Source organism: Bipolaris sorokiniana, assembly GCF_000338995.1.
Source record: "Bipolaris sorokiniana ND90Pr unplaced genomic scaffold COCSAscaffold_2, whole genome shotgun sequence".
NCBI lineage: Eukaryota > Fungi > Ascomycota > Dothideomycetes > Pleosporales > Pleosporaceae > Bipolaris > Bipolaris sorokiniana.
Genome location: NW_006911896.1, coordinates 886,658 through 907,810, shown reverse-complemented (window position 1 = coordinate 907,810; position 21,153 = coordinate 886,658). Strand labels below are relative to the sequence as shown.

The following is a 21,153-nucleotide window of genomic DNA, read 5'->3' as shown; positions in this document are numbered from 1 at the left end:
GCTGGAGAAACACTTCTGCATCAAGTACTATTCAAAGAAGTCACACTTTTACTGAATCAATCTTTCCAACCAGGATGGAAAGTAGCTCCAGCACAAGTACTACCCGTAGCTCGCATATGAGTAGGATATCTAGTTTACGTCTCTCGTCCATCAGCAGATCAGCGGTTCCCTCCACCTCTATGATACCTAGCAGCTTCGTGACCAAGACGAAGACACAAAATTTCAAGCTACCATCGCAAACGATATCGGGAACAGACGGTATTAGGGAGACCATGAAGGACCAAAGCACAGCGCTTCCTCCTACGGGTAGCCCCACTGAGACAGAGGCTGCAGAAGCTCCGCCCTCACTGAAGCCGTCTGAGACTGCCGGCGTAGTGGTTGGCAGCACAGCTGGAGTTCTCCTGGCAATCGTCGCTGCAGTCTTTATCATCCGTCGCTATCATGCATTGAAACACAACAACGATGAATCCGGGCCATACCCAGAAACGGCCTACTTGTACGACCCTTTTCCCGACCATTCTGGAAGTGACAGAGGTGGAGACGAGGCCTCGGCTCTCATGTCTAGAGATGCAGTCATCAGGCCATCCGCATCAAACAGAAGCAGAACACTACCTCGTGCCCCCCACAACTCTCTAGACGATGAATACTGCCACGTCTACAACGCCGACACCGTACGCTACAGTGATCCCGGCAACCCCTTCACAGACCCCAACGACCCCTTCCTAGACTGGCGAAGCAGCCGCGTCATCAGCACACCAACCGACACCGCATCTGCTCTCGCTGCCGCAGTAACAGGCTACAGCAAAGGCCCCCAGAAGCCTCTTCCCCCACTCCCAAGCACCCGTTGTACCCTAGACGACCACATCATCCCATCCCCAACACTAAGCCCCCTCCCAACCGAATGCAGTCTCCGCCGCAGTCCCGCGATATCCGCTCGAAACAGCGTGAAGAGCCAACGCTCCCTACGACGCCTCAACTGTCTGAATCCCTCATCAAAATCCTACACACCCCTTCCACAACACTCGAGACGGAATCGGACATCAACTCACGACCTCCCTCTCCCCCTCGCCATCCGATCAGAAACCCCAGACTCAATCACGCTATACGCAAACCCATCGCCGTACCACCACCACCACTTCCTCCCCACCGTCTTCTCCTACACTTCATCCCCGAATACTTCATCTGAGAAAACTACAGTGTCTGCGGAGACGACCCAGACACCGCCGTCTTCGCTGTCTTCATCAATACATAATACTGGTGTAGATGGTGGGGAGGAGGTGTCGTTCACGGACTTCCCTACGCCGCTACGCCGGCACAAACGTCCGATTAACATGATTCGCGGTTCCGCTGAGTATATGGTTATGTCTCCGCTAGTAGTTTCACCACGGACCTACCGCTTCCTTGGTGCGGGATAGTGAGAGATAAGGGAGGCAGGAGGGTTGCCGCTGGGGGAAACGGGGGGAGGGGGAAGGTAGACGGCGGCTCAATCTTGTACATTTAAAATTTTCTCCGTTTAGACTAGTTCTTTGCTCTATTGCAAAGAATCCTTTTTCTCTTCTTCTTCTTCTTCTTCTTCTTCTTCTTCTTCTTCTTCTTCTTCTTCTTCTTCTTCTTCTTCTTCTTCTTCTTCTTCTTCGTCTTCTTCTTCTTCTTCTTTATTTCAAACTTTGTAGATGGACATGGGACATGGATGGTGTAGTATAGGCATCTATAAAGCAAGGGGGCTTCAATATCATAGTTATTATTATTTTCACTTAAGGGTTTTTGTGGTGAATTATCATGAGTGTATGGTGGTATTGAAACGGGAGGAAGATGAGTGGTATTGACATGCTTGTAAATCGTGTGCAACGTCAACAAAGTCACTGGATGGATATAGTAGGGTGGGGGGATACGCATTTCAATTGAACAGGTTGGATAGGAAATATGAGGGTTTGTAACAAACAAGACGTTGGGTGCTTGGATAAAGGTGTGTGTGTGTGTGTGTGTAATGCTTCACGTATTACTAGAGTGTAGTCTGGCTTTACAAAACTCCAATACATGACAACAACCTGAGCGATAATAGCAACATGCCCTTGAAACCAAACCCTATCATGTGCGTACCTATCTTTCAAAAAAAAAACAGAGCTGAAAATATACTCTCTATTCACCCACGTGTCACCACTCCTCTCACCCCCACATCTCGTGACTTCCTACTTCCTCAGCCTCACCCAACAACCCTCACCCTACCCTCCACCACCACCACCACCACACCTCTACACTCTCCCCCGCTTACTCGCCTACCTGGAGTCTAGATCTCCCGCAAGACCCAAACGGAGAGTTCCGCTGCCCCATGCATCATGCCTGCACACCCTCTCCTTCCCTCAAAAGAACCCTTGCACGCACACCTCCCCTCTCTCCCACCACCAACATCATTGAAACTGCAGTGGAGCACACATACATATATCAAAAAAAAGCAAGCAAGCAAACGAGGAAGGAAGAAAGCGCGAGAGGAGTCGGCTCAGAGTACCGAGTTACCTTTACCGGGTATTGTAGCGTCGTATACAATATGTGGGTGTGTGTAGTAGTGCACAGACCTCTATCTCTCTCCGTCGCTCCCACACTCACCTCCGCCTCCTTCGCTCCGCTTGCATCTGCCCCGCCTAAACTTCGGCGCGCACAAAGCCCCCCCCCCATTTGCATAAAAAGTAAAAAAAGGATGGTAGAGTGGGTAAGCGAAAAAGAAGAGGAAGGGCTGAACGGGGGGAGACCAAAGGATACTTAGACGAGGAGAAAGAGGGGAAAGAGGAAAAAATGGTCGTGTGCAGAACGAGTTCCATGCGAATGTACATGGAACGTTGTCACACAAGGGAACACTTCGTCGTAGCTTCTACCCCATGACGTGCTCATGATCCTTTTTTTTCTGTCGTGTGACCCTGCGTAATTCGGGCAGTAGAAAAAAAGCAAACAAGAGAAGAGAGAGAGCGAGTGTGTGTGTGTCTGTATGTGTACAGGGACAACAGGAAACCCCGAAATCACATTTTTTCGAACTTACCCGTGGAACGAGCAAAGGGAAAGATCGCAAGGACCATGGAGGACATGAGTAAAAAGCAAAGAAGAAGGGATGCAGAGGGAATTTTTTTGACTATGACCCTTGGGATGCAGGGAAAGAGGACATGAGGGTGGGTGAGGGAAGAAAAAGAAAAGAAAAAGAGATTAGAAAAAATGGTAAGAGTGTGTTGAAGTCGGTTATTACGCGCATATGCATTGTGTGCATGCGATGAATCCTTACAAAAAGGCGGAGATAGAGAAGCCGATAATCGAAGGAATCGAAGATTTAAAAAAAGAAAAAAGACCTCCTCCCCCCCCGCCGGTTTGACTACAGTTATGCAAAAACGTGGTAGCAAGGTCAGCCTTGGAAGAGGGGAGGGGAGAGGGGGGGGGAGGGGGATTGCGCTTACCCATCCGTCCCTTCAGCCCCGACGACGACCCATTACACCTACATTACACGCACACATCCTAACTCTCCCCTGCCCTCCCTCTCCCAGTGGCAAAAAGTACAAGACGCAATGTAACCAAAAAAAGCGCTTGCCTTGGAGATCGCGAGCGAAAAGAAAAGCAAAGAAACAGGGAGTTGAAGCAAGGAAAACCACGGGTAGCAGTTTCTATTTTTCTTTTGCATCTGTTTTTGCTTTTGTTCGCCTACTTCTCTCTTCGTGCAGCTACCTTGCATACACGGCATGGTTGCAACAGAGCTGGGGCTGGGCTGGCACAGGCCCCTCTCTTCCTTCTCGAACTACTTTTTTTTTTTTTTTACCGGGCCGGTTTTCTTTTCTGGGTACCATACTTTCGCTTTGGGAAAGGTAGGGGGGAAGGGAAGGGGAAAAAAAACGTGCCCCACGTCCGTCGCGTGGCGGGCGCGGAGTCAGGTCCGGTATGCACGCTAGTCGCCGCCGCACAGCCTCATCTCGAAGCCCAATCATCCCACCTCCGTGCTTTTCCTTTTTCTCTGCCTTCTTTTCGCGTGCGGGCCTGGACGAGTCCGTGTGCGTGCATTTGTGTGCCGGTCGAAAAAGAAAGGGGGGTGGTTCCTCAGCCGGCATCATCCGGAAGGCACGCTGTGGCTGCACGGGCGGTGTGAGGCCCAGAAAGTAAGAAGTTCCGAGACGAAAAAGCAAAGAGTACAGGACGTCATCGAGCAAGTGCTCCGCAATCTTCAATGTGACTGCACGGGCATGGGTTCGATGAGATCTCATCTTGCATATGCACGTACGAGCATGCACGCCTATGCACCAGGGGTCGTTCGATGTGAGAACTGGTCCGCTCTTTTCCTTTTTTCATCTATGTATGCATGCTATGACCTAGGTATAGTTATTGAACATGCTAATATACCGCCATAAAATCTGGGGACCGTGACTGTGGTAAACCCACTATCTGTGCTTATGACTGTGGGGACTCTCGCCCTTTCTGTCGCTGATTGGTCTAGAACCTGGCAGCCTGGCTTGTCATCCAAAAGGCCGTTGTGGAACATCATACTCCCGCGTTTGAACTCCTTCCCAATTATGGATCCCTCAACGGTCGAAGCAGAGCAAGGACTCCCTACTCCGCCCTGTGGTTGCATTCGCTCTTGCCATCAGCTCCTGTCATCCTCATCATAATGCGAATCCGACCGCTAATTTGGGCAAAAGAAAACGAAAAGAAAAGAACAAATGCACCAGCTGCTATGCCATGCTTCCAGAGCTCTTGTTCAGTAATCTTCATCCCGTCACTCACCTGCGCATACCCCCTTCCTCATAGACGGTCAGAGGCGTCGATGCAGCCGCACCTGTTCTTCCGGTGGTTCCACAACTCCATCAGCCACTGGTGGGGTGTTTCAATTTCAATAGGGCCAGGGCACAGCGGAAGCCTTTGCCGGCATTGTTGCTCGTACTCGCGAATCGCCAAATGCCACCGCAGTTCCTCAATCATACACTCAACCAGCTCCTTGGCTTGTTCGTTGTTCTCGGCCAGTGCATCAAGAATACTCTCAGCCACAGCCTTGGCTTCGTCAGGTGGGACCTGGGTGATGTGGTAGAAGTATTGGCGCCTGTAAACCTCCAGGGATAGATCCCGAGGTGGGGCTAGACCGCCCATCTCGCTTATGAGGATCAAAGGGCTCTCAGTGTAGTTCCAGGTTCGCAATTCATGTATGGAGTTGCGATACAATACCTGCACGTCGAAAAGGTGTAGCCTGGTCGCACCTACATGGACAGAATTCAATAGCTCCTGTCTCAAGCCATTGGCATTCAGGTTCGAGTTGAGAATGGGGTTATCAGAGTCCAGATTGATGCTCCGGGCCTCCTCCTTGGTGACGCGTACTTTGACGAATAGCGTGTGCACTTCTCCCAGGTATAGCTGAGGAACCTCCTTATTCCCGTAAAACTCGATAAGCTCGCAGCCTGTTCTGGCCCGGACATCGACGCTCAAGTCAGCCAGCTCTCCTACAGGCTTGTCGCATCGCGCATTTCGTAAGATGCGCTTGATGCGACTACGAGTCGACTGATACTTGGACCAGTTGCTCGCAAATACGTTATTACAGCAGGTATCAGTGCAGATCGTATCTTGAAACTCCGGCTGGCAACGATACGGAAGTATGGCCGGGTTGATTCTATGGAGATGGAGATCTGCAAAGTACTTTGATACATCGTGAAGTACATGGGCTGCGGGCGATAGTACAATAATATGGGTACGGCCAGCCTTGAGACGTTCAACCTCAAGTGACCTAGCTATACCAAGGATGACATCGACCATAGATGGGTTTGGCCGAGGCGGATCCCAGACTTGGGTACCGGACCGTAAAATCGTAGCTGTAAGTTCTCGAATCATTGATTCCGTATCTTTGCTGAATCGTCGTATCGGATACAGCATGTCAGGTCGATTTCCGGTCACTTTCCGGTGAGTGCAATGTGTGGTATACAGCGCCAACCGGTCCTCGGAGCCGAGGTGATACTATAAAAAGTAAGTACGGGAAAGCTAGCTAGTTTACTTTTTTTTCGCCAATGCAGCCTACCAGAGCTCCCTTGACTGCTTCTAGGGACTTTTCCAGACAGGCCTGGGTCACATAGTACCTATGTCTTGCGTTAATTTACATCTTGGAGACCGATGTATTTGCACTTGCCCGTTGTCTACCACAAAGACCACGTCTATCGCGGTTTCAGAAAGAGATCTTTGATTGTGCAGAGTTCCCTCAATATCGATTGCGACGGTAACCTCCTGCACGTCCTCTGTAAGCATCTTGGCATCCGGGAACAGTCTAATCGCCGCTCGTAGAGTAGTCGGTAGCGCGAGAGGCGAGTCCGGAACATACGCATCAGCCACCTCTCGCTCGTAGTCTGTGGGCGGGGGCATGTGCTTCGTGAAGAGATCCATGATAGACTTGATCTTTTCCCCACTAAATAATCTTAGTATTTTTTTTTCGCGTAGCAGGACGGGATTGACATACTTGCGAGCATTCCTTGCCAAATAAGCCATGATGGCGCTTTCATTCACGCCTTGTGCAAATGACCTTTCCTTGTCCTCATCGTGGGTTGTAGATATTGTTTTGACGGGCGATGAGACTGTGTCAGACACAGTTCTAGTGCTGACACTCGCATCCCTAATTCCTTGACGGCGCAAGAGAGGAAAACCATTCGTAAAGAGCCGCAACTTATTCGACTTGGGCCGCTTTGGCAGTTCGTTACGAACTTGTTCGTTATGGATCATGCCTTCTAGAGCCTGTTGAGCGCTCACACCCTCAGGACCCTTGGCGGGACCTAGTACCCTTGGCGCATGTGTAGATTCAGACAAGGGCCCATCGAGCAAAGGCCAAGGCATGGAACCCATGGTGTGTGGAAAAAGCCCTGAGGCGCTATTGACATCCTTAGCTTGACTGCTGTTGCGCGAATGCGTCATTGGACCCCCAAAACTCGAGCTTGAAGCTGATGAGCGACTGTTCCTGTTCTTCGGTATCGTCAGAGGATGATGGCTTGGAGTACGGCTGATGGACAGAGGTAGCGTGGTGCACGGCGGTGGTGCTTTGACTGGACACGCCCAGTCAAGGACAGACAGGTTGACGCTATCATTGAGCGGCAGCTCCTAAATATCGCTCTTGATCTCGTCGATGATATCGTCTAGTGGCCCGAAGACGTACTGATCGCTAATGTCACTGTGGGTGGACTTACGGAATATGCGTCGGCGAAATGTCGCTTTGCGCTGCTTTTTGTGAATGTGTAGCGGGGAGGGACAGAGGTGATCATGGGGAGGCAGGACGCTGCCGCTTGTTGTCGCAATCATCTTGAGTGGGCCAGTGTTGACAAACGGAGGTCCAGTCACCTCATCTCACGCAGCTCACTCTCACTCACCGTGAACTGCTGTGAGTGTTGCGTGGTCCAAGTCCAAAGCCAAAACTCGTTGCTTTACAAATGAAGATGGTTAAGAAGAGTAACTAGTGCACTGGTTGAGATGTAAGGTTTGCACACAAGGTCATAGATATGAGGCGGATGTAGAAACTAAAGGAGGGGACTAGCTATCGTTTAGAGAAGGTATGACAATGGGGGCCATATCAACAAGAACATCGCTCTTGCCATGTAGCAACAGCATTTGTCCTTGAGTGTCCATCGACAACGAGCTCCTGCCCATTGTAGAGGCGTCAGGGTAGCTCTTGCCAATGTAGCATGTGCACATTATACTTCAGCAGTACGAGCGGCAGCCATCTCTAGGTGCATCTTCATTTTCTCCTGCATTTCCTCGTCTGTCTCACGGAAGCGAATCTAAAAAAAGAAACGGTTAGTCATCTTGCCTTGCATATGTGGACTTCGAGAGCTTACAATGTCTTCTCCAGCGCCTGTGCCAAAAAGTACAGGCTCAGAGAGACTAGCTTTGACTGCTTTTCTCACACGCTCCTCCCATACGCCCTCCCAATTCCATTCTCCAGGGCGCCGGTTTGGGCCTAGCGCATTGCTACTTTCTGACTTGTCAGTTACCGGCAGCTCTGGGCTAGGCTCCGTGGGTAGAGATTGCTGAGCTCGCAGAAGAGGAGCACGATGGGCCCGCCACGCGTGATAGGCTCCTGGATTGGCAGCGGCATCGAGCGGAAGCGAGTCCAAGATTGACTCATCACTGAAGGTGGAACGTATGTACTCTATCATGCGCACAATGGATATTTCCTCTGTCGAGCGGGCCGCACCAGGAGCACCCGAGGTGACATTAAACTCGGAACGTGCGGGACTGGCCAAGGCAGAGCCACTGGGGTGACGAGAATCGGGCATAGAGGATCGAGTTCGTCCAAACCAGTGTGGGAAGCCGTGTCGCAGACTGAATCCACCCGGTGGCAAGCGCTCTTCATCCGTGGCACTTACGGTATCCGACTCAGCAGATCCAGTCGTGTACGTGTACGTGGTAAGCGGCGTGAGCAAGGGGTGAAAGACATCGGTGGAAAAGGTCACGAGGGGGGGTATGGCAGGATAGCTTGGTGGGAAGGAGATTTGGAAGCGTAAGACTGCAGGCGCATATGGTCCTATCAAGAGGTGAACAAGGGGGCAATCTAGATGGGCGAGAAGCACCAGGGGAGTCGCTTAGCCCTATGGAACACCCTACCTTTTCGCACGAAGATCACACCGACCCACAGTGATGGGTCGCCAGGCGTGATGCTCAGGAAAACGCCATCAAGTTGGGCATAGCGAAGGCGCGAGCTATGCGAATGTTAGGCTTGCGCTAGCAGGCTGTGTGAGGCGTATGAGAGTGTGTGTAGCCTACGACGTACAACTCGACGAGGAGATGCTGTTTCCGAAAGGACGGCAAAGCCGATGCAGAGCCTGACAACGGCATGTTTTGACCAACAGTGACTATGGTAGTATATGTACAGTGGTTCGGCATGCCCTCGAAGCACGGTGGATGGGCGCTTGGCGCTGGCACTAGCGTGAGCACTAGCTGATTTTACACGATTATGTGCTTGGCCCCCTTATCGTGCACTTCGGCCTTATTTGCAACTGGTTTTAAGTGCGACACGAGTGTGTATACCTTGTGATGTATTTTCTCACCGGCAAGGCAAATGAAGCGGGCGCACAACAGCAATTATGACGGCGTTCGGGGCGGTGCGCCGACGTGGCAGATTAGTAGTGGTGATGTTCAAGAGTTGACCAGGTCATTTGAGGAAGGGGCATGGGGGGGGTGAGGCGCCGATTATGGTAATATTACAAGTACCGGCCTTGATTTCCCGATAGTGCCGGTCCCCCGCCTGATCGTCATCGTTCATCTCTGTCAGACATTTTTAACTCGGGACGCGGTGTGAAGTGCGCCCGGGGGGGGGGGGGAAAGGATTGAGGCCGAAGGATCTGTGCCGGACAACATGCACCGGACCGAGTGTGAGGGCGAGAAGGCGAGAAGCCAATGCTAAAACGATATGTACAGGCACAATGGGACAGAGGGCGTCGTAACTGCATTTGGACCGTTGCATTATTGACGGGCCAGGGCGCCGTTGCGGCGACACGGGCACGTATGTAGTGTGGCACGCCATTGCCAGAAACTGGCAACCCGGGGCGTCAAGCTACCGGAGCCGCCCTGTGAGTGCCGAGCCCGCGCGTGTGCAGACATGGAGTTAAGGAGAAAGGGCTCGGCTTAGGGTTGAGCATGGAGTTTAGGCGCGAGAGTGCATCGTCGTGTGGACGAGGTTGCTGTCGTGCGACGTTGAAGTCAAAATGTGCTGGCTCCAGTCAGGGCGTCAAGGGTAGCCTTACGGTGACTGTATCACAATGGGCGCCAAGCAAGGCCAGCGAAAGACCCCGGATGGGTGTGGAGTAAGTACATGTAGGACTTACTATACATGGCAGGAAGAAGGAGGCGTCGTGGCGCCCAAAATGGAGGCGACGTCGTGGGCAACACGATGAGGGAGGGGAGGAGCAGGGCCAATTCTGATCGACCCAGGCTGTCGGAGTCGAGGCTGTCGGTGAGTGGATGTAGACTGGACAGCAAGTACGTGTGCAGCCTGTGTAGTGAATCATATTGCAGCCGACAAGCGCGTGAACTAAGCAAACCCCAACCCTCTGAAACCTCGCAGACCCAAGTAGACTCGTGAGCTGTGCCGTTGACAAGTCTCGGACGTTGCTGCATGGTGAGGTCGAGCAGCAACCTAGGAGCAAAAGAGCATGGCGCCATGTTCGGAGGATTCCAGCAGGACAATCAGAGGGCCAGGGGCATGCGTCGAGCAGGGCTAAAAAAGGCGGTGGCTGTCTCAGGCGTCTCCATGTGCTAGACGGCTAAACCCTGTCCTCGCGTGGAAATCTGCAGGCCAGCCTTAGATATCCACACCGCCATGGCCGCTTGGGCCACGGCCCACACTGGCTGCGTCGAAACAGCCGTTATACTTTGACACCTCTGGCTTGTGGTGCCCCGGCCAGCACAAGCAAAGCATCGCTCGACGGGCTGCGACGGCTGGCTGGTTGGCTGGCTGGTTGGCTGGCTGGCTGGCTGGCTAGTTGGCTGGCTGGCTAGCAGACTGGCTGGCATGAGGCTAAGGGTGGGGGGCCCACCAGACAAGGTGGCAGCATGGGCAAAAGGCAAGGCAAGGCAAGGCAAAGCAAGGCAAGGCAAGTCAAGGCATGGCAATGGGCATCTATGATGTACGTATGTACGGACGCAGTTTAGAGGACGATACGTGTGAGCGTGTATGTATGTACAAAGCGTTGTCCAACGCACACGAGGTGCGGGCGAGGGGGTCAGCTGACGGTGGGGGTTTGCAAAACTGGGAGCAAATGCCAGGGCTGGTTTGATGGCGGCGGAGGGGCAATGACGGATTGTACCATGTAGATACATCCAGCTAATAGGGCTCTAGAGTAAGTCAGGACAAAGTAAGTCGGAGATGGCATGGCCAAAGGACAGGCTGAGGGAGCAGGGATGTGGGTGCGATGGGTAGCTGGGGCAGCAAATGAAGGCGGCGCAGGCAGGGTGCCAGGCCGCGATCTGAGGGGTACGAAACGCGCTGCGTCGTCGTCGTCGTCGGCCAATCGAGCGGCGCGACTCGTGCGTTTGCAGTTGGAGTGCTGACGGCAACCGGGATCGTCGTCATGTAGGTAGAGTAGTATGTAGCAATGTGCATAGAATCGCAACTGAATGAGCGACGCAGGTCTGATGCGCGTCGCCGCGTGACCGGCCGGCGTGCAGTGTCGCAGCGAGGGCTCGAGGGCGGACGGGCGCTGGCGGGCTGTCGCGGGCTCTACAGGCTCTCGAGGGCCATACAGGCCCATACACCGCCCTTTTTTTTGGAGGTTGGTGGCGGGCCGGTTGCAGCAGCGCACAAGATGCGTCGTATGCGATGGCACAGTATGTCAGCGGGTGGTGGGATGTGTGGTGTACACATGTACACCACAGGCCATGCAATGCCAATGATCTCATCACTGGAGCCCACCATGGGTGCGAGCAGCAGCCTGACCCATTGCCCATTGCCCATTGCCAACGCCCGTGCCCGCCCGGATGCGCAGTGTGGTCTGAGCTGAGCTTCGAGAAATTCTTCGGCGCCTCTGCTGACTCGCCGCCCGCCGCCGCCGCCGCCGCCGTCGCCAGTCTGGCCGGGCTCTCTGGCTGGCGCTGGTGCCCCTGAGGCGGGCTGGGCGTGGTGTTTGTCGCGGGCTGGAGCTGGATGGGATGGGATGGGATGGGATGGGATGGCAGGGTGTGGGCAGCAGCCGGCACCGTGTCCCATTTGTCGGCCGGGGCTGCGGACAGGTTACCGGTTTCCGTTTACGGCATGTGAACGGCCAGGTGCGGCGCCGGCATGTCGTTCCCATCTTCGCAGGGGGCCCTTGCATGGTCGCCTGTGCCTGTGCCCTCGGCTATGCCTCCGCCTGTGCTATGTCTGCAAAAGTCCGCGGTGGGAAAAGCATGCGGTCCCTCTAGCGCCGAGCCTTTGGGTCCCGGGGAGTCGGGCTGCACTGGTGATCCTGTTCCTCTTACGAGCCACGTCCAACGCTCTTGTAACTCTCCCCTGGTCCGCCTTACTCGCTTCCTTCTAGCTTCGTCCAATGTCGTGGATTCCGCCCAACCCGAACCACCGCGCACCACCGCCAGCTGCTGCTTTCCCCAGCCCAGCCCTGGCCCTCCCTTCAGGGGTTGTTGGAGTCGCCTCGAGCCCGAGCCCTCTGCTTGCTTGCTTGCTGATGCTGCTGCTTCTGCGCCTGCGCCTGTGCCTGCTCCTGCGGCGCACACACTCACACGCACCATCATCTCCACTTCTCGCTCATGTCTGTCTGTATGCCTGTCCGTCCGGTGACGCCCACAAACAAACGGCCTAGCAGTAGTAGTTACACGTACCTAGTTTGCTTGCTTGCTTGCTTGCTTGCCTGTTTGCCTGCTTGCCCGCCGTCCATTGTGCGCCCTGTCGTAGCAACCATGCCATCACGGATCCGCTCCTCATTTTACATTTGCTGGTCCTTCCGCTGTCCCTATCCGCCCACACTACGTATCCATACCCACTGCCATCACCGCTTCTTCTCCGTTTCTTCCCCGCCGCCACCATCCTTGCTCACTCCCAGCGGGCTATCCGTTTTCAGGACGCCACTTAAATCTTGCTGCTCCTTATATACCCTGTGACACTCGTCTCCTTCCAGCACGCTCCTCTTGAACCCTGGAGGTACCCATCTGTCCCAGCCTTCGCACATGTTTTATCTCTCTTCGTCTGCCACTTGTTGCTGCTGCCGCCACCACCACCACCACCACCGTCGCCTTTAACCCCCCAGCACCAAACATTGGTCCACATATCCATCTACACCCACACCACATCGACAACTTGAAATACATACGCGCCCCGACTACTATTACCATCATCATCATCATCATCGTCGTCACCACCACTCTACCACTACCATCACAATGCCTCGGTATGGCGCCCCAACTGCCATGGGCAGCGCCAAAACGCCTTTTCCCACTCGACAGATGGCCGTACTTGGTGAGTCGCCACTGCATCCACCCCGACCTCGTCGTCGTTGTCATCATGTGACTCGCTAACCGACCATCATCAGCCCTGTGCCGGATATGCGAACCCATCGCCTTCATGTCGATCTTTCCTTATGCCTACTTCATGGTCGAATCCTTCATGAGTGGCCAGAGCTCAGCCCAAATCTCAATGTACACGGGCATGGTAACTTCGTCATTCGCCTTCATGGAGTGCATCAGTGGCATTTTCTGGGGCCGACTCAGCGACCGGGTCGGACGGAAGAAGGTCCTGCTCGGGGGCCTCCTGGGAACGGGGCTGAGCATGCTTCTTTTCGGTTTCTCCCAGAGCCTGCCAATGGCGCTCATTGCCCGGGCTCTCGGGGGTTTGCTGAACGGGTGAGGTCATAGTGCGGTTTAGCGTCAGAGCCTCGCTAACCGAATATGCAGGAACATCGGCGTACTCCAAACCACCGTCGCAGAATTGATCACGGATGAGCGACACCAACGTAAGTTTGGCCTAACCTTTAATTAACAACGCCGATCCGAGCTGACTTTTTCCCCCCATAGCTCGCGCTTATTCCATCATGCCCTTTGTTTGGTGCCTCGGGTACGCTTCCTTTTCGCCTTCCCCTATTTATCCTCGGCTGACTGCTCATTTTGCAGCACCATTATTGGCGGAGCCCTTGGCGGCTTGCTTGCCCGCCCTGCCGACGTAATGCCTTTTTTCAAAGCCACAATCTTCGAAACCTACCCGTTTCTTCTTCCAAACCTTGTATGCACTGGTTTTGTTATTCTCGGACTCACGGTCGGCATCCTGTTCCTCGAGGAGACTCACGAAGATCGCAAGTACGATCAAGATCGCGGTCGCGAGGCCGGCCAATGGCTGCTCCGCAAGCTCTGGAAGCGCGACGCAGAGCAAACTTTTGACGACAAGGATGCCTCGCTAGACGAAATGACATCGATGCTCAACGATCACGACCACAATGCCCAGGCATACCGAAGTACCGAGACTTCACCCACGCTCTGCAGCACCCGCACCTCCATTTCCGAACTGCCCGACTTCTCTCTCGACAAGGAACTCGCACCCGCGCCTACGATCCGACAGGCTTTTTCCAAGCAAGTGTGCATGAACGTTGTATGCTATGGCATCCTCGCATTCCACACAATTTCGCTCGAGCAGCTTTTGCCCATTCTCATGTCCAAGAAGCTGCCCTCGGGCGACAACCAGCATCTTCCCTTCCACTTCGAGGGCGGATTCGGGTGGTCGACTCAGACTACAGGGGCTTTCCTTGCCGCCCAGGGCTTCCTCCAAATGTTTGCTCAGGTCATTGTCTTTCCCTGGCTTAGCAAGAAGCTTGGCAGCCTTCGCACCTTCTGGATTACTCTCTCATGCTACCCGATCCTCTACCTCTTGGCTCCGTACCTGGCCATTCTGCCCGAGAGCCTCCGCATTCCTGGACTCATGGTTTTGCTCCTCGCCAAAGTTACCTTCCAGTCGCTCTCGTATCCCTCTTTGGCCATCATCCTCGCAAATTCATCTCCCTCGAAGAAGGTCCTTGGCACACTCAACGGTGTTGCCATGTCTTCTGCTAGCATTGCGCGCGGTTTCGGTCCTACTGTATCCGGCGCCGTTGACAGCCTAGGCACCTCTCTGCACATGTCGGGCCTCGCATGGTGGACCATTGCTGCAGTAGCCTTTCTCGGCTGGCTTCCCGGATTTGCTCTGCAGGAGGGCAACAAGCGACCCAACTTTACTTGCCAGGACGACGAGGAGGCCCTTCTAGACAACGACTCTGACGCCGATTCCATCATCACTCTCACCCCGGATGAGACGGTAGACACTGTTCTCGCAAAATAAACCTCGAAAAATTCACGACCTACACAACACGGCGCATTCATATATGTATATTTTTTCTCTCTTCTTCGCTTTCTGGATACAGCCCCTGCCACGGACTCGACCTTTACGCGCTGGCAGCGACACCTTTGCTTTTGCATTAAACCTTGGGAATTATAGACTTTTATTGGTGGGTTCGACGACGAACCCTTTGTACTCTTTTTAATCGGCGTATTATCATGGGAGCGACTTAGCGACATGACTTATTTGGGCGGCACATTTGAACTCCATTTTTATTAGACGGAAAAGCTCAATTGTATTCAGAGACCAGCAATGGTTGTTGAGCAGGCGTTTGTTTCAAGAACAGAATACCCCGGCATGTATTATTTCCCCATCATCACACTGTATGTATGTTAGTTAGAATAGCTTGCTCAGGCAAATGGATGACATGAATGATTCTCAAACACTAGCAGAGTTACTTTTTTTTTCTTGTTAGCTCCGGACTCCGTATGCATAAGCATGGGGGGGTGTAACGCTGACAGGCCTGACTCGGACAAAGAGTGCAGCGGTGAGTTGGCTGGAATGAAGCCGTGTGTGGGCCCCACGCAGAGTCAGGATGATCTACGCGAGGTTCTGCGAAACAAGTCTAACAGCATAAGCATAACCGAAGGGACCGAAGGGGTCCCCCCTTGGATGTTATAGATGCTTCCTTTTTGCTTCTACACGTGCCTGAATCGGTGTGCTTCATGCGCATCGCAATACTCAGGGTCTCGAGTCAGTGACCGCTATGCTAAGAGTGAGGATCTCCGGCACAATGCTTTCTTTCCAAGACTGACGGTCACGGGGTGAAGCAGCTAGCACCGCGTGGATTTATACTTACGCGAACGTCTCGGTGGTGATTGCGCCGGGGGCAGGATTTCATGGCCAAATCCCAAAACATGCCTCACCCGTGTACTTTGTAGTAGTTATGATGCTGAGGTATGCCGCAGTATTAGCAACCCACGTTCTAGCCCACGCAGCCTATCTACAAGGCATTACTGGAGAGATAAGGGCCACGGCACAGCCTACTAGCCATGCAACGAGCGACCAACGGCCATTGATTGCTTTGCGGGGCAGGCAGAATGGCACCTGTACGCCCACCGCGCGATTTCTTGGACACGCAATCATATCCCACATTGATATCTTGGTCGGTCACTGTGGTGTTGATGGTATTGGTATTGGTATTGGTGGTGGTCGACTGACGCCTTATGTTCAAAGTGCGGGGAGACTAGAGAGAGAGAGAGAGCTTGCCCGCCCCGTCATCTTAGAGTGAGCTCGGAGATACGCCGCCAAAGCTCTCACTAGCCGAAACCCTGACATTTCTTGCCATGCGCCCTGATGAGCGGTCTCAAGCGCTCTTTGGAGGAGTCCTCTCATGACGGCGATAGGCCCTCGCCTTCGGACTCCTCTGTGTCGACAGTGAAGCCCGCATCGCCCGCCGCGCCCTCGTCCGCGAGCTCGTTCCGCAATGTGAGCGCGTGCAACCGCTGCAGGCTCCGCAAGAACAGATGCGACCAACGCCTTCCCTCGTGCGCTTCATGCGACAAGGCCAGCGTCAAGTGCGTGGGCTACGATCCCATCACCAAGCGTGAAATTCCGCGCAGGTACGAAATCATACACGGGCGGAGCCTTCTTTCTGCATTGGCCTCGGCTCAAACGCTGACGAGTGTGACAGCTATGTCTACTACCTTGAAACCCGCGTCGCATACCTCGAGACACTACTGCAAGAGCATTCGATTACATTCCAGGAAGCAGAAGACTTCAACCCGGCCTTTGCGCCCAGCGCATCTTCCTCGTCAAAGCCCGTATCTGCTACTACTGCGCCGCCACCTCGCAATGGCACCATCAAGCCGACACCCGCCCAGGTCAAGGAGGAGAGCGACAAGTATGACCGTGAGAAGCTGACAAAGCTTGTATCAAACATTGGAATGGTCTCGGTGCAAGGCGCAAGTGACCCGCGGTACCTGGGCTCAACCTCCGGCATATCCTTTGCAAGAGTGGTGTTTGCTGCAGTCAAGAGCTCAGTATCGGGCTCCTCCTCTGAGCGCGGAAGCAACCGCGGAGGCAAGGTGCCGAGCAGCGTCGTCGACAGCGGCACCTCGATGCGCGACTCATTCTTTGGCCTGCAGACCAAGCCTACCATCCGGCAGGCGCCCTTTCCTGACCGAGAGCTTGGGTCGCGTCTGGTTGAGCTGTACTTTGAGCACGCAAACCCGCAGATTCCCATTCTGCATCGTGGTGAGTTCATGGAGTTGTTTGAGCGGGTGTACGCCTCGGGGGAGCGGAACCGCACCTCGCGAGAATCATACATGCTCAACATTGTCTTTGCCATAGGCGCTGGTATCATACTGGGCAGTTCCGACTCTGAGGGCTCGCCGACGTCAGACCACGGCCGCTTCCCAACCAAGTCACGATCATCACCACCGAGTAGCAAGAAGCGGCGACTTGCAGGTCACCAGCATCATCCCGAAGAGTACCATGCTTCCGCCATTGTGCATCTGGAAAACTTTCTGGGCTCGTCCCCTGCTGCGGACCGGCCCGACGGCTTCGGCGGTGGACTGGAGGAACTACAGGCTGTGTTACTTCTTGCAGGCTTTGCACTCCTCAGACCCGTGGCCCCGGGCCTGTGGTATATTGTCGGCGTTGCTGTCCGTCTTGGTGTCGATTTAGGGTTGCATTACGAAGATGGTGTGGGTATTGATGGGGCAGCATCGGAAGACCCGACTGCTGGGAATTCGACCTCCAAGACCCAAGGTAACGGCAGTGCAACGGCTGCCAGCAGTGCCAATACCTCAAAGATCGACGCCAAAGAACGAGGTCGCAGACAGTGGGTTAGAGACTTGCGGAGACGGCTGTGGTGGTGCGTTTACTCTCTCGACAGACTTGTGAGCACATGCGTTGGCAGACCATTTGTAAGTACACCTTTTCTTGTGTATTGTGTTTGTGGGAATCATGAAACAGCAGTGGCTTGATCTCGATCCTCTTCCGGTCTCCTGGCACGCAACCAAACCTTCAAGTGCTAAAAATTGGGTAGGGTATCACAGATCAGATTGTAACTACAGAGTTCCCCTCACTGCTCGATGACCGTTACATTACCAAGGAGGGATTTCTGACACCGCCGCCCCACCAAGAAAAGCCAACATACAAGATTATAGCTCATCATTATTTCCGGCTGAGACTACTGCAGTCGGAAATCTTGCAGGTCCTGCAGCACAGACAGGCACAGCAAGCAAGAGCGAGTGGTGCAAATAGACAAAACGAGTTTATGCATACCAAGCTGCCCTCCCCATTCTTGGTCAACTTTGAGTCATTTCGAGCCTGGCGCGTCGATGTCGACAGGCGACTGTTGGAATGGAAGGATTCTGCGCCTACGCAACAAGACGCTGGCGTGCAGTTTTCCCCCCTGTTTTTGGAACTCAATTATTGGCAAGCACTTATCATGCTGTACCGACAGAGCTTGGTGGTGCCATCTGGCCTGCAGGACGAACTTGGCAACACTGGCTCCGACATGGGAAGTCCGTCCATGAGTAGCCTTGAAGAGAGAGAAGATGAAGATCTGGTCTTTCTCAAGGTAGCCGAAGCTGGGCAGAAAGTGCTCAAACTCTATCGACAGCTGCATCGGGTGCATCTGGTCAACTATACGTTCCTAGCTACGCATCATCTCTTCATGGCGGGCAAGTGCATTTTAGGTTTATTGCCAGCAGCTTGCTAACATGTTTCAGGCATCTCCTTTCTATACGCAGTATGGCATAGTGTCCATGTACGGAGCTTATTGGTACGTCGGTGTAATATGCCCGTGATACAGGGTATATGCGTATAGTCTGATCTAGCTGACCACTGCAGTCACTTGACGACGTCGACTTTACCGTCCTAGCCGCCACGTCCGTCTTGGGCGATTTGATCGACAAATGCCCGCCTGCAGAAGCGTGCCGTGATGCATTTGACCGAATGAGTAAGGCGACGATTCAGATGTGCATGTCAACGACTGGTTTCGGACCCCAGGCCCTGCGCTCCATGCCGCAGCTCCATCAACACTATTATTCACAAAGCTCGCCAAGCAAAACCCACTCGTCTGCAGATGCAGATACGAGGTCCGACACTGACATGCAGGGTTACGGTGCAGGAGACACAGCGGGGTTCTTCAGCCAGCAACGCCAACATCAGCAGCAGTCACAGCAGCCACAGCAACGGCGCCCAATACCGCGCTTCGACATGAACCTCAAAGAACTCTTCTCCGATGACGAAACAGACAAACGCTCCTTCAGCCGCGTCAGCAACCAGGTAAACGCCATGCGGCCCCCACCACCGCCGCTAAAACAACAACTCCAACAACCTTTTACTGCCGACCTCAAAATCAGCCCCCAACTCCGTCATCCTTCTCTCCAACAACAGCAGCAACAGCAGCAACAACAACAAACCCCTTTCTACCCCCAAAGCCCAACCCAACAATCTACTAACACCTTCTCCACCACACCCCCCGCAAACCCCCCAATGCCCTCCCCCTACCAAGTCCCCTACCCACCCTTTTCCCAAAATTTAAACTCTTCGTACCCCGACCTCGCAGGCTTCTCTGACCTCGACTTCCTCGAGAGTTTCCCTCTAACAGGCGCAAGCGGCGTTGGCGGAGCAGCAAATAGCGACGGAAGCGCCACGAGCGCCATGCAAGATGTAGGTATAGGTTTCGGTATGGGATTCGGAGATGGCACGCATGATTGGAGTGATGGGAATGGGTTAGATCTTTTTGATGGGTTTTTCTTTGGTAAGTTTTTCGCTTTTTTTTCTCTCTTCAGCTTTGCTTGAGATTGGGGTTCTAGTGTGGATGGGGAGGGGAAGCGGGAGGGCGATGGTTGTCTCTTACACCGATGTTGAAAGCAAAAAAAAAAGAGTGAGTGGGGGTTTTTTGTGATCTAATTGCTAACTTTTTTTTTTAATTTTTAGGCCCAGGTGGAACTGGTGGGTAGAGTTAGGGTAAAGAGATACGGCCATGTCGCATATGTGTACGTGTAAGATCAGAGTCAATATGACGTTTTTTTAACTTAGTTTCTGCGTTCAGCTGCTTACGAGCGTGATGTTCTCATCTCCCCTTCCCCTCCCCTCTCTTTTTTTTCTTCTTTGGCAATTACATCGCGTGATACGCAACTCTCCATCCCCTTTCATTCTGAGTGTACTATACACATGCCCTGGCGCTGCTGTTGTTCCAACGTGGGGGTGTTTGTGTGTGTGTGTGGGGGGGGGTGACGACCAGATTGGGTTCACACAGCCAAGCAAGCGAGCATGGGGGTGGGGGGGGGGAGCAGCTAGGCGGTGAACCTGGGGCTGAAAGGAGGAGGGGAACGGAACTGGGGGTTTTGGATTTAGGTTTAAGTTCGGGGGCCGGGTGCACGGGCGGGCTGAGAAATTTGTGGCAGACGAGGGGTAGCTTGGGAAAGTTAGCAAAGTTTTGGGGGGAGGGAGCAGAAGGGAGAGGAGACCAGAACACATGGGTATGGGTGGGGGGACTCTTCACTACAAAACACACACCTCCAGCCTCATCCTTTTTTTTTGCAGATCTCGGCGTTTTCCGATTAACAACTCCCCCCTTTTTTTCCTTTCCTATTTGAACTTTTTATCTCTCTCCGCTTGCCTTCGTATACGTTACTACATAGCTACCTCCATGTCAACGGCTGTGTTACTGGCAGGTTAAGCTGAGATGAGATTATACAGAATTCACCAATGGAAGTGAGAATGTGAACTACTCACGTACTTTCAAACCAGCCATAATGAAAAAAAAAATCGGGCTATCTTATCTGGTTCTGGTTTGGGGATCTTGGTGTCTTGCCCCCCTTCTTAATATGTGTATAACGTTGGTTCGGTAATTTTGACTTTGTATAACCGCGCGCCTAAGTTAGGTAAGACAAATGGTATAACGTCAAGGATCAGTCATCCGGCCAGATCAGTCATCCGGCCACCCCACCAAACCTGACCCGACGCGACACACGATAAATCCACAACAACAAGGTAAGATTAGATAGAATATCAAAATATAGTTAGCTATCAAGTTCTACATGAAGTCCGAGTGTGTCCTTGAATATGGCACTTTGTACACGTCGGCGGCGCGCGCTGACGTCGCTGACTGCCCTCACCCTGCTCAACCTCTGCGACTACCCTTTCTACCTCTATAGTAAGCTGCTGAGCCTGCTGCACCTGAAGTACTCCACCAGAAGCGATATATTGACGCTGCCGATCTTTCTTCTGTCGCCGGAGCTTACTGCCTTGACGTAGCTTCTTATTTTCTTCAGCAAGTATTGTCGCTGATTGCATTGCAATCTGACAGCCTTTAATAACTTGGCGAAGAAGCTGGCTTGTTGGGCTCTGAGATTCCC

The 21,153-nt window shown here is 53.3% G+C and overlaps 7 protein-coding genes across 7 annotated transcripts; 3 read left to right on the top strand and 4 right to left on the bottom strand.

Annotated features, from left to right (window-relative positions):
• Positions 1-272: 272 nt before the first annotated feature.
• On the top strand, positions 273-1,415 carry COCSADRAFT_79982 (uncharacterized protein; the record flags this gene model as incomplete). Its single annotated transcript, XM_007697667.1, has 1 exon — positions 273-1,415. The coding sequence occupies one exon, from the start codon at positions 273-275 to the stop codon at positions 1,413-1,415; it is 1,143 nt and encodes a 380-aa protein (XP_007695857.1).
• Positions 1,416-1,467: 52 nt separating this feature from the next.
• On the bottom strand, positions 1,468-2,112 carry COCSADRAFT_269864 (uncharacterized protein). Its single transcript, XM_007697666.1, has one exon. The coding sequence runs from the start codon at positions 1,894-1,896 to the stop codon at positions 1,519-1,521; it is 378 nt and encodes a 125-aa protein (XP_007695856.1). The 5' UTR covers positions 1,897-2,112; the 3' UTR covers positions 1,468-1,518.
• Positions 2,113-4,767: 2,655 nt separating this feature from the next.
• COCSADRAFT_167471 (uncharacterized protein) lies at positions 4,768-7,287 on the bottom strand (the record flags this gene model as incomplete). The annotated part of the gene is made up of 5 exons (XM_007697665.1): positions 4,768-5,964; positions 6,026-6,083; positions 6,134-6,406; positions 6,458-7,089; positions 7,141-7,287. The coding sequence occupies 5 exons, from the start codon at positions 7,285-7,287 to the stop codon at positions 4,768-4,770; spliced, it is 2,307 nt and encodes a 768-aa protein (XP_007695855.1).
• A 159-nt stretch (positions 7,288-7,446) lies between these two features.
• Positions 7,447-8,839, bottom strand: COCSADRAFT_33139 (uncharacterized protein). Its single transcript, XM_007697272.1, has 4 exons — positions 8,756-8,839; positions 8,590-8,684; positions 7,821-8,509; positions 7,447-7,763 (listed from the first exon to the last, which is right to left on the bottom strand). The coding sequence occupies exons 1-4, from the start codon at positions 8,818-8,820 to the stop codon at positions 7,677-7,679; spliced, it is 936 nt and encodes a 311-aa protein (XP_007695462.1). The 5' UTR covers positions 8,821-8,839; the 3' UTR covers positions 7,447-7,676.
• A 1,679-nt stretch (positions 8,840-10,518) lies between these two features.
• Positions 10,519-12,353, bottom strand: COCSADRAFT_349532 (uncharacterized protein; the record flags this gene model as incomplete). Its single annotated transcript, XM_007697664.1, has 4 exons — positions 10,519-11,191; positions 11,227-11,702; positions 11,732-12,274; positions 12,298-12,353. The coding sequence occupies 4 exons, from the start codon at positions 12,351-12,353 to the stop codon at positions 10,707-10,709; spliced, it is 1,560 nt and encodes a 519-aa protein (XP_007695854.1). The 3' UTR covers positions 10,519-10,706.
• Positions 12,354-12,417: 64 nt separating this feature from the next.
• Positions 12,418-15,213, top strand: COCSADRAFT_33137 (uncharacterized protein). Its single transcript, XM_007697271.1, has 5 exons — positions 12,418-12,931; positions 13,005-13,314; positions 13,366-13,424; positions 13,486-13,525; positions 13,582-15,213. Exons 1-5 carry the CDS (start codon positions 12,856-12,858, stop codon positions 14,774-14,776), a joined length of 1,680 nt encoding a protein of 559 aa, XP_007695461.1. The 5' UTR covers positions 12,418-12,855; the 3' UTR covers positions 14,777-15,213.
• Positions 15,214-16,031: 818 nt separating this feature from the next.
• COCSADRAFT_33134 (uncharacterized protein) lies at positions 16,032-20,025 on the top strand. Its single transcript, XM_007697270.1, has 6 exons — positions 16,032-16,395; positions 16,467-17,703; positions 17,826-18,465; positions 18,514-18,566; positions 18,635-19,550; positions 19,730-20,025. The coding sequence occupies exons 1-6, from the start codon at positions 16,130-16,132 to the stop codon at positions 19,750-19,752; spliced, it is 3,135 nt and encodes a 1,044-aa protein (XP_007695460.1). The 5' UTR covers positions 16,032-16,129; the 3' UTR covers positions 19,753-20,025.
• The last annotated feature ends 1,128 nt before the right edge of the window (positions 20,026-21,153 follow it).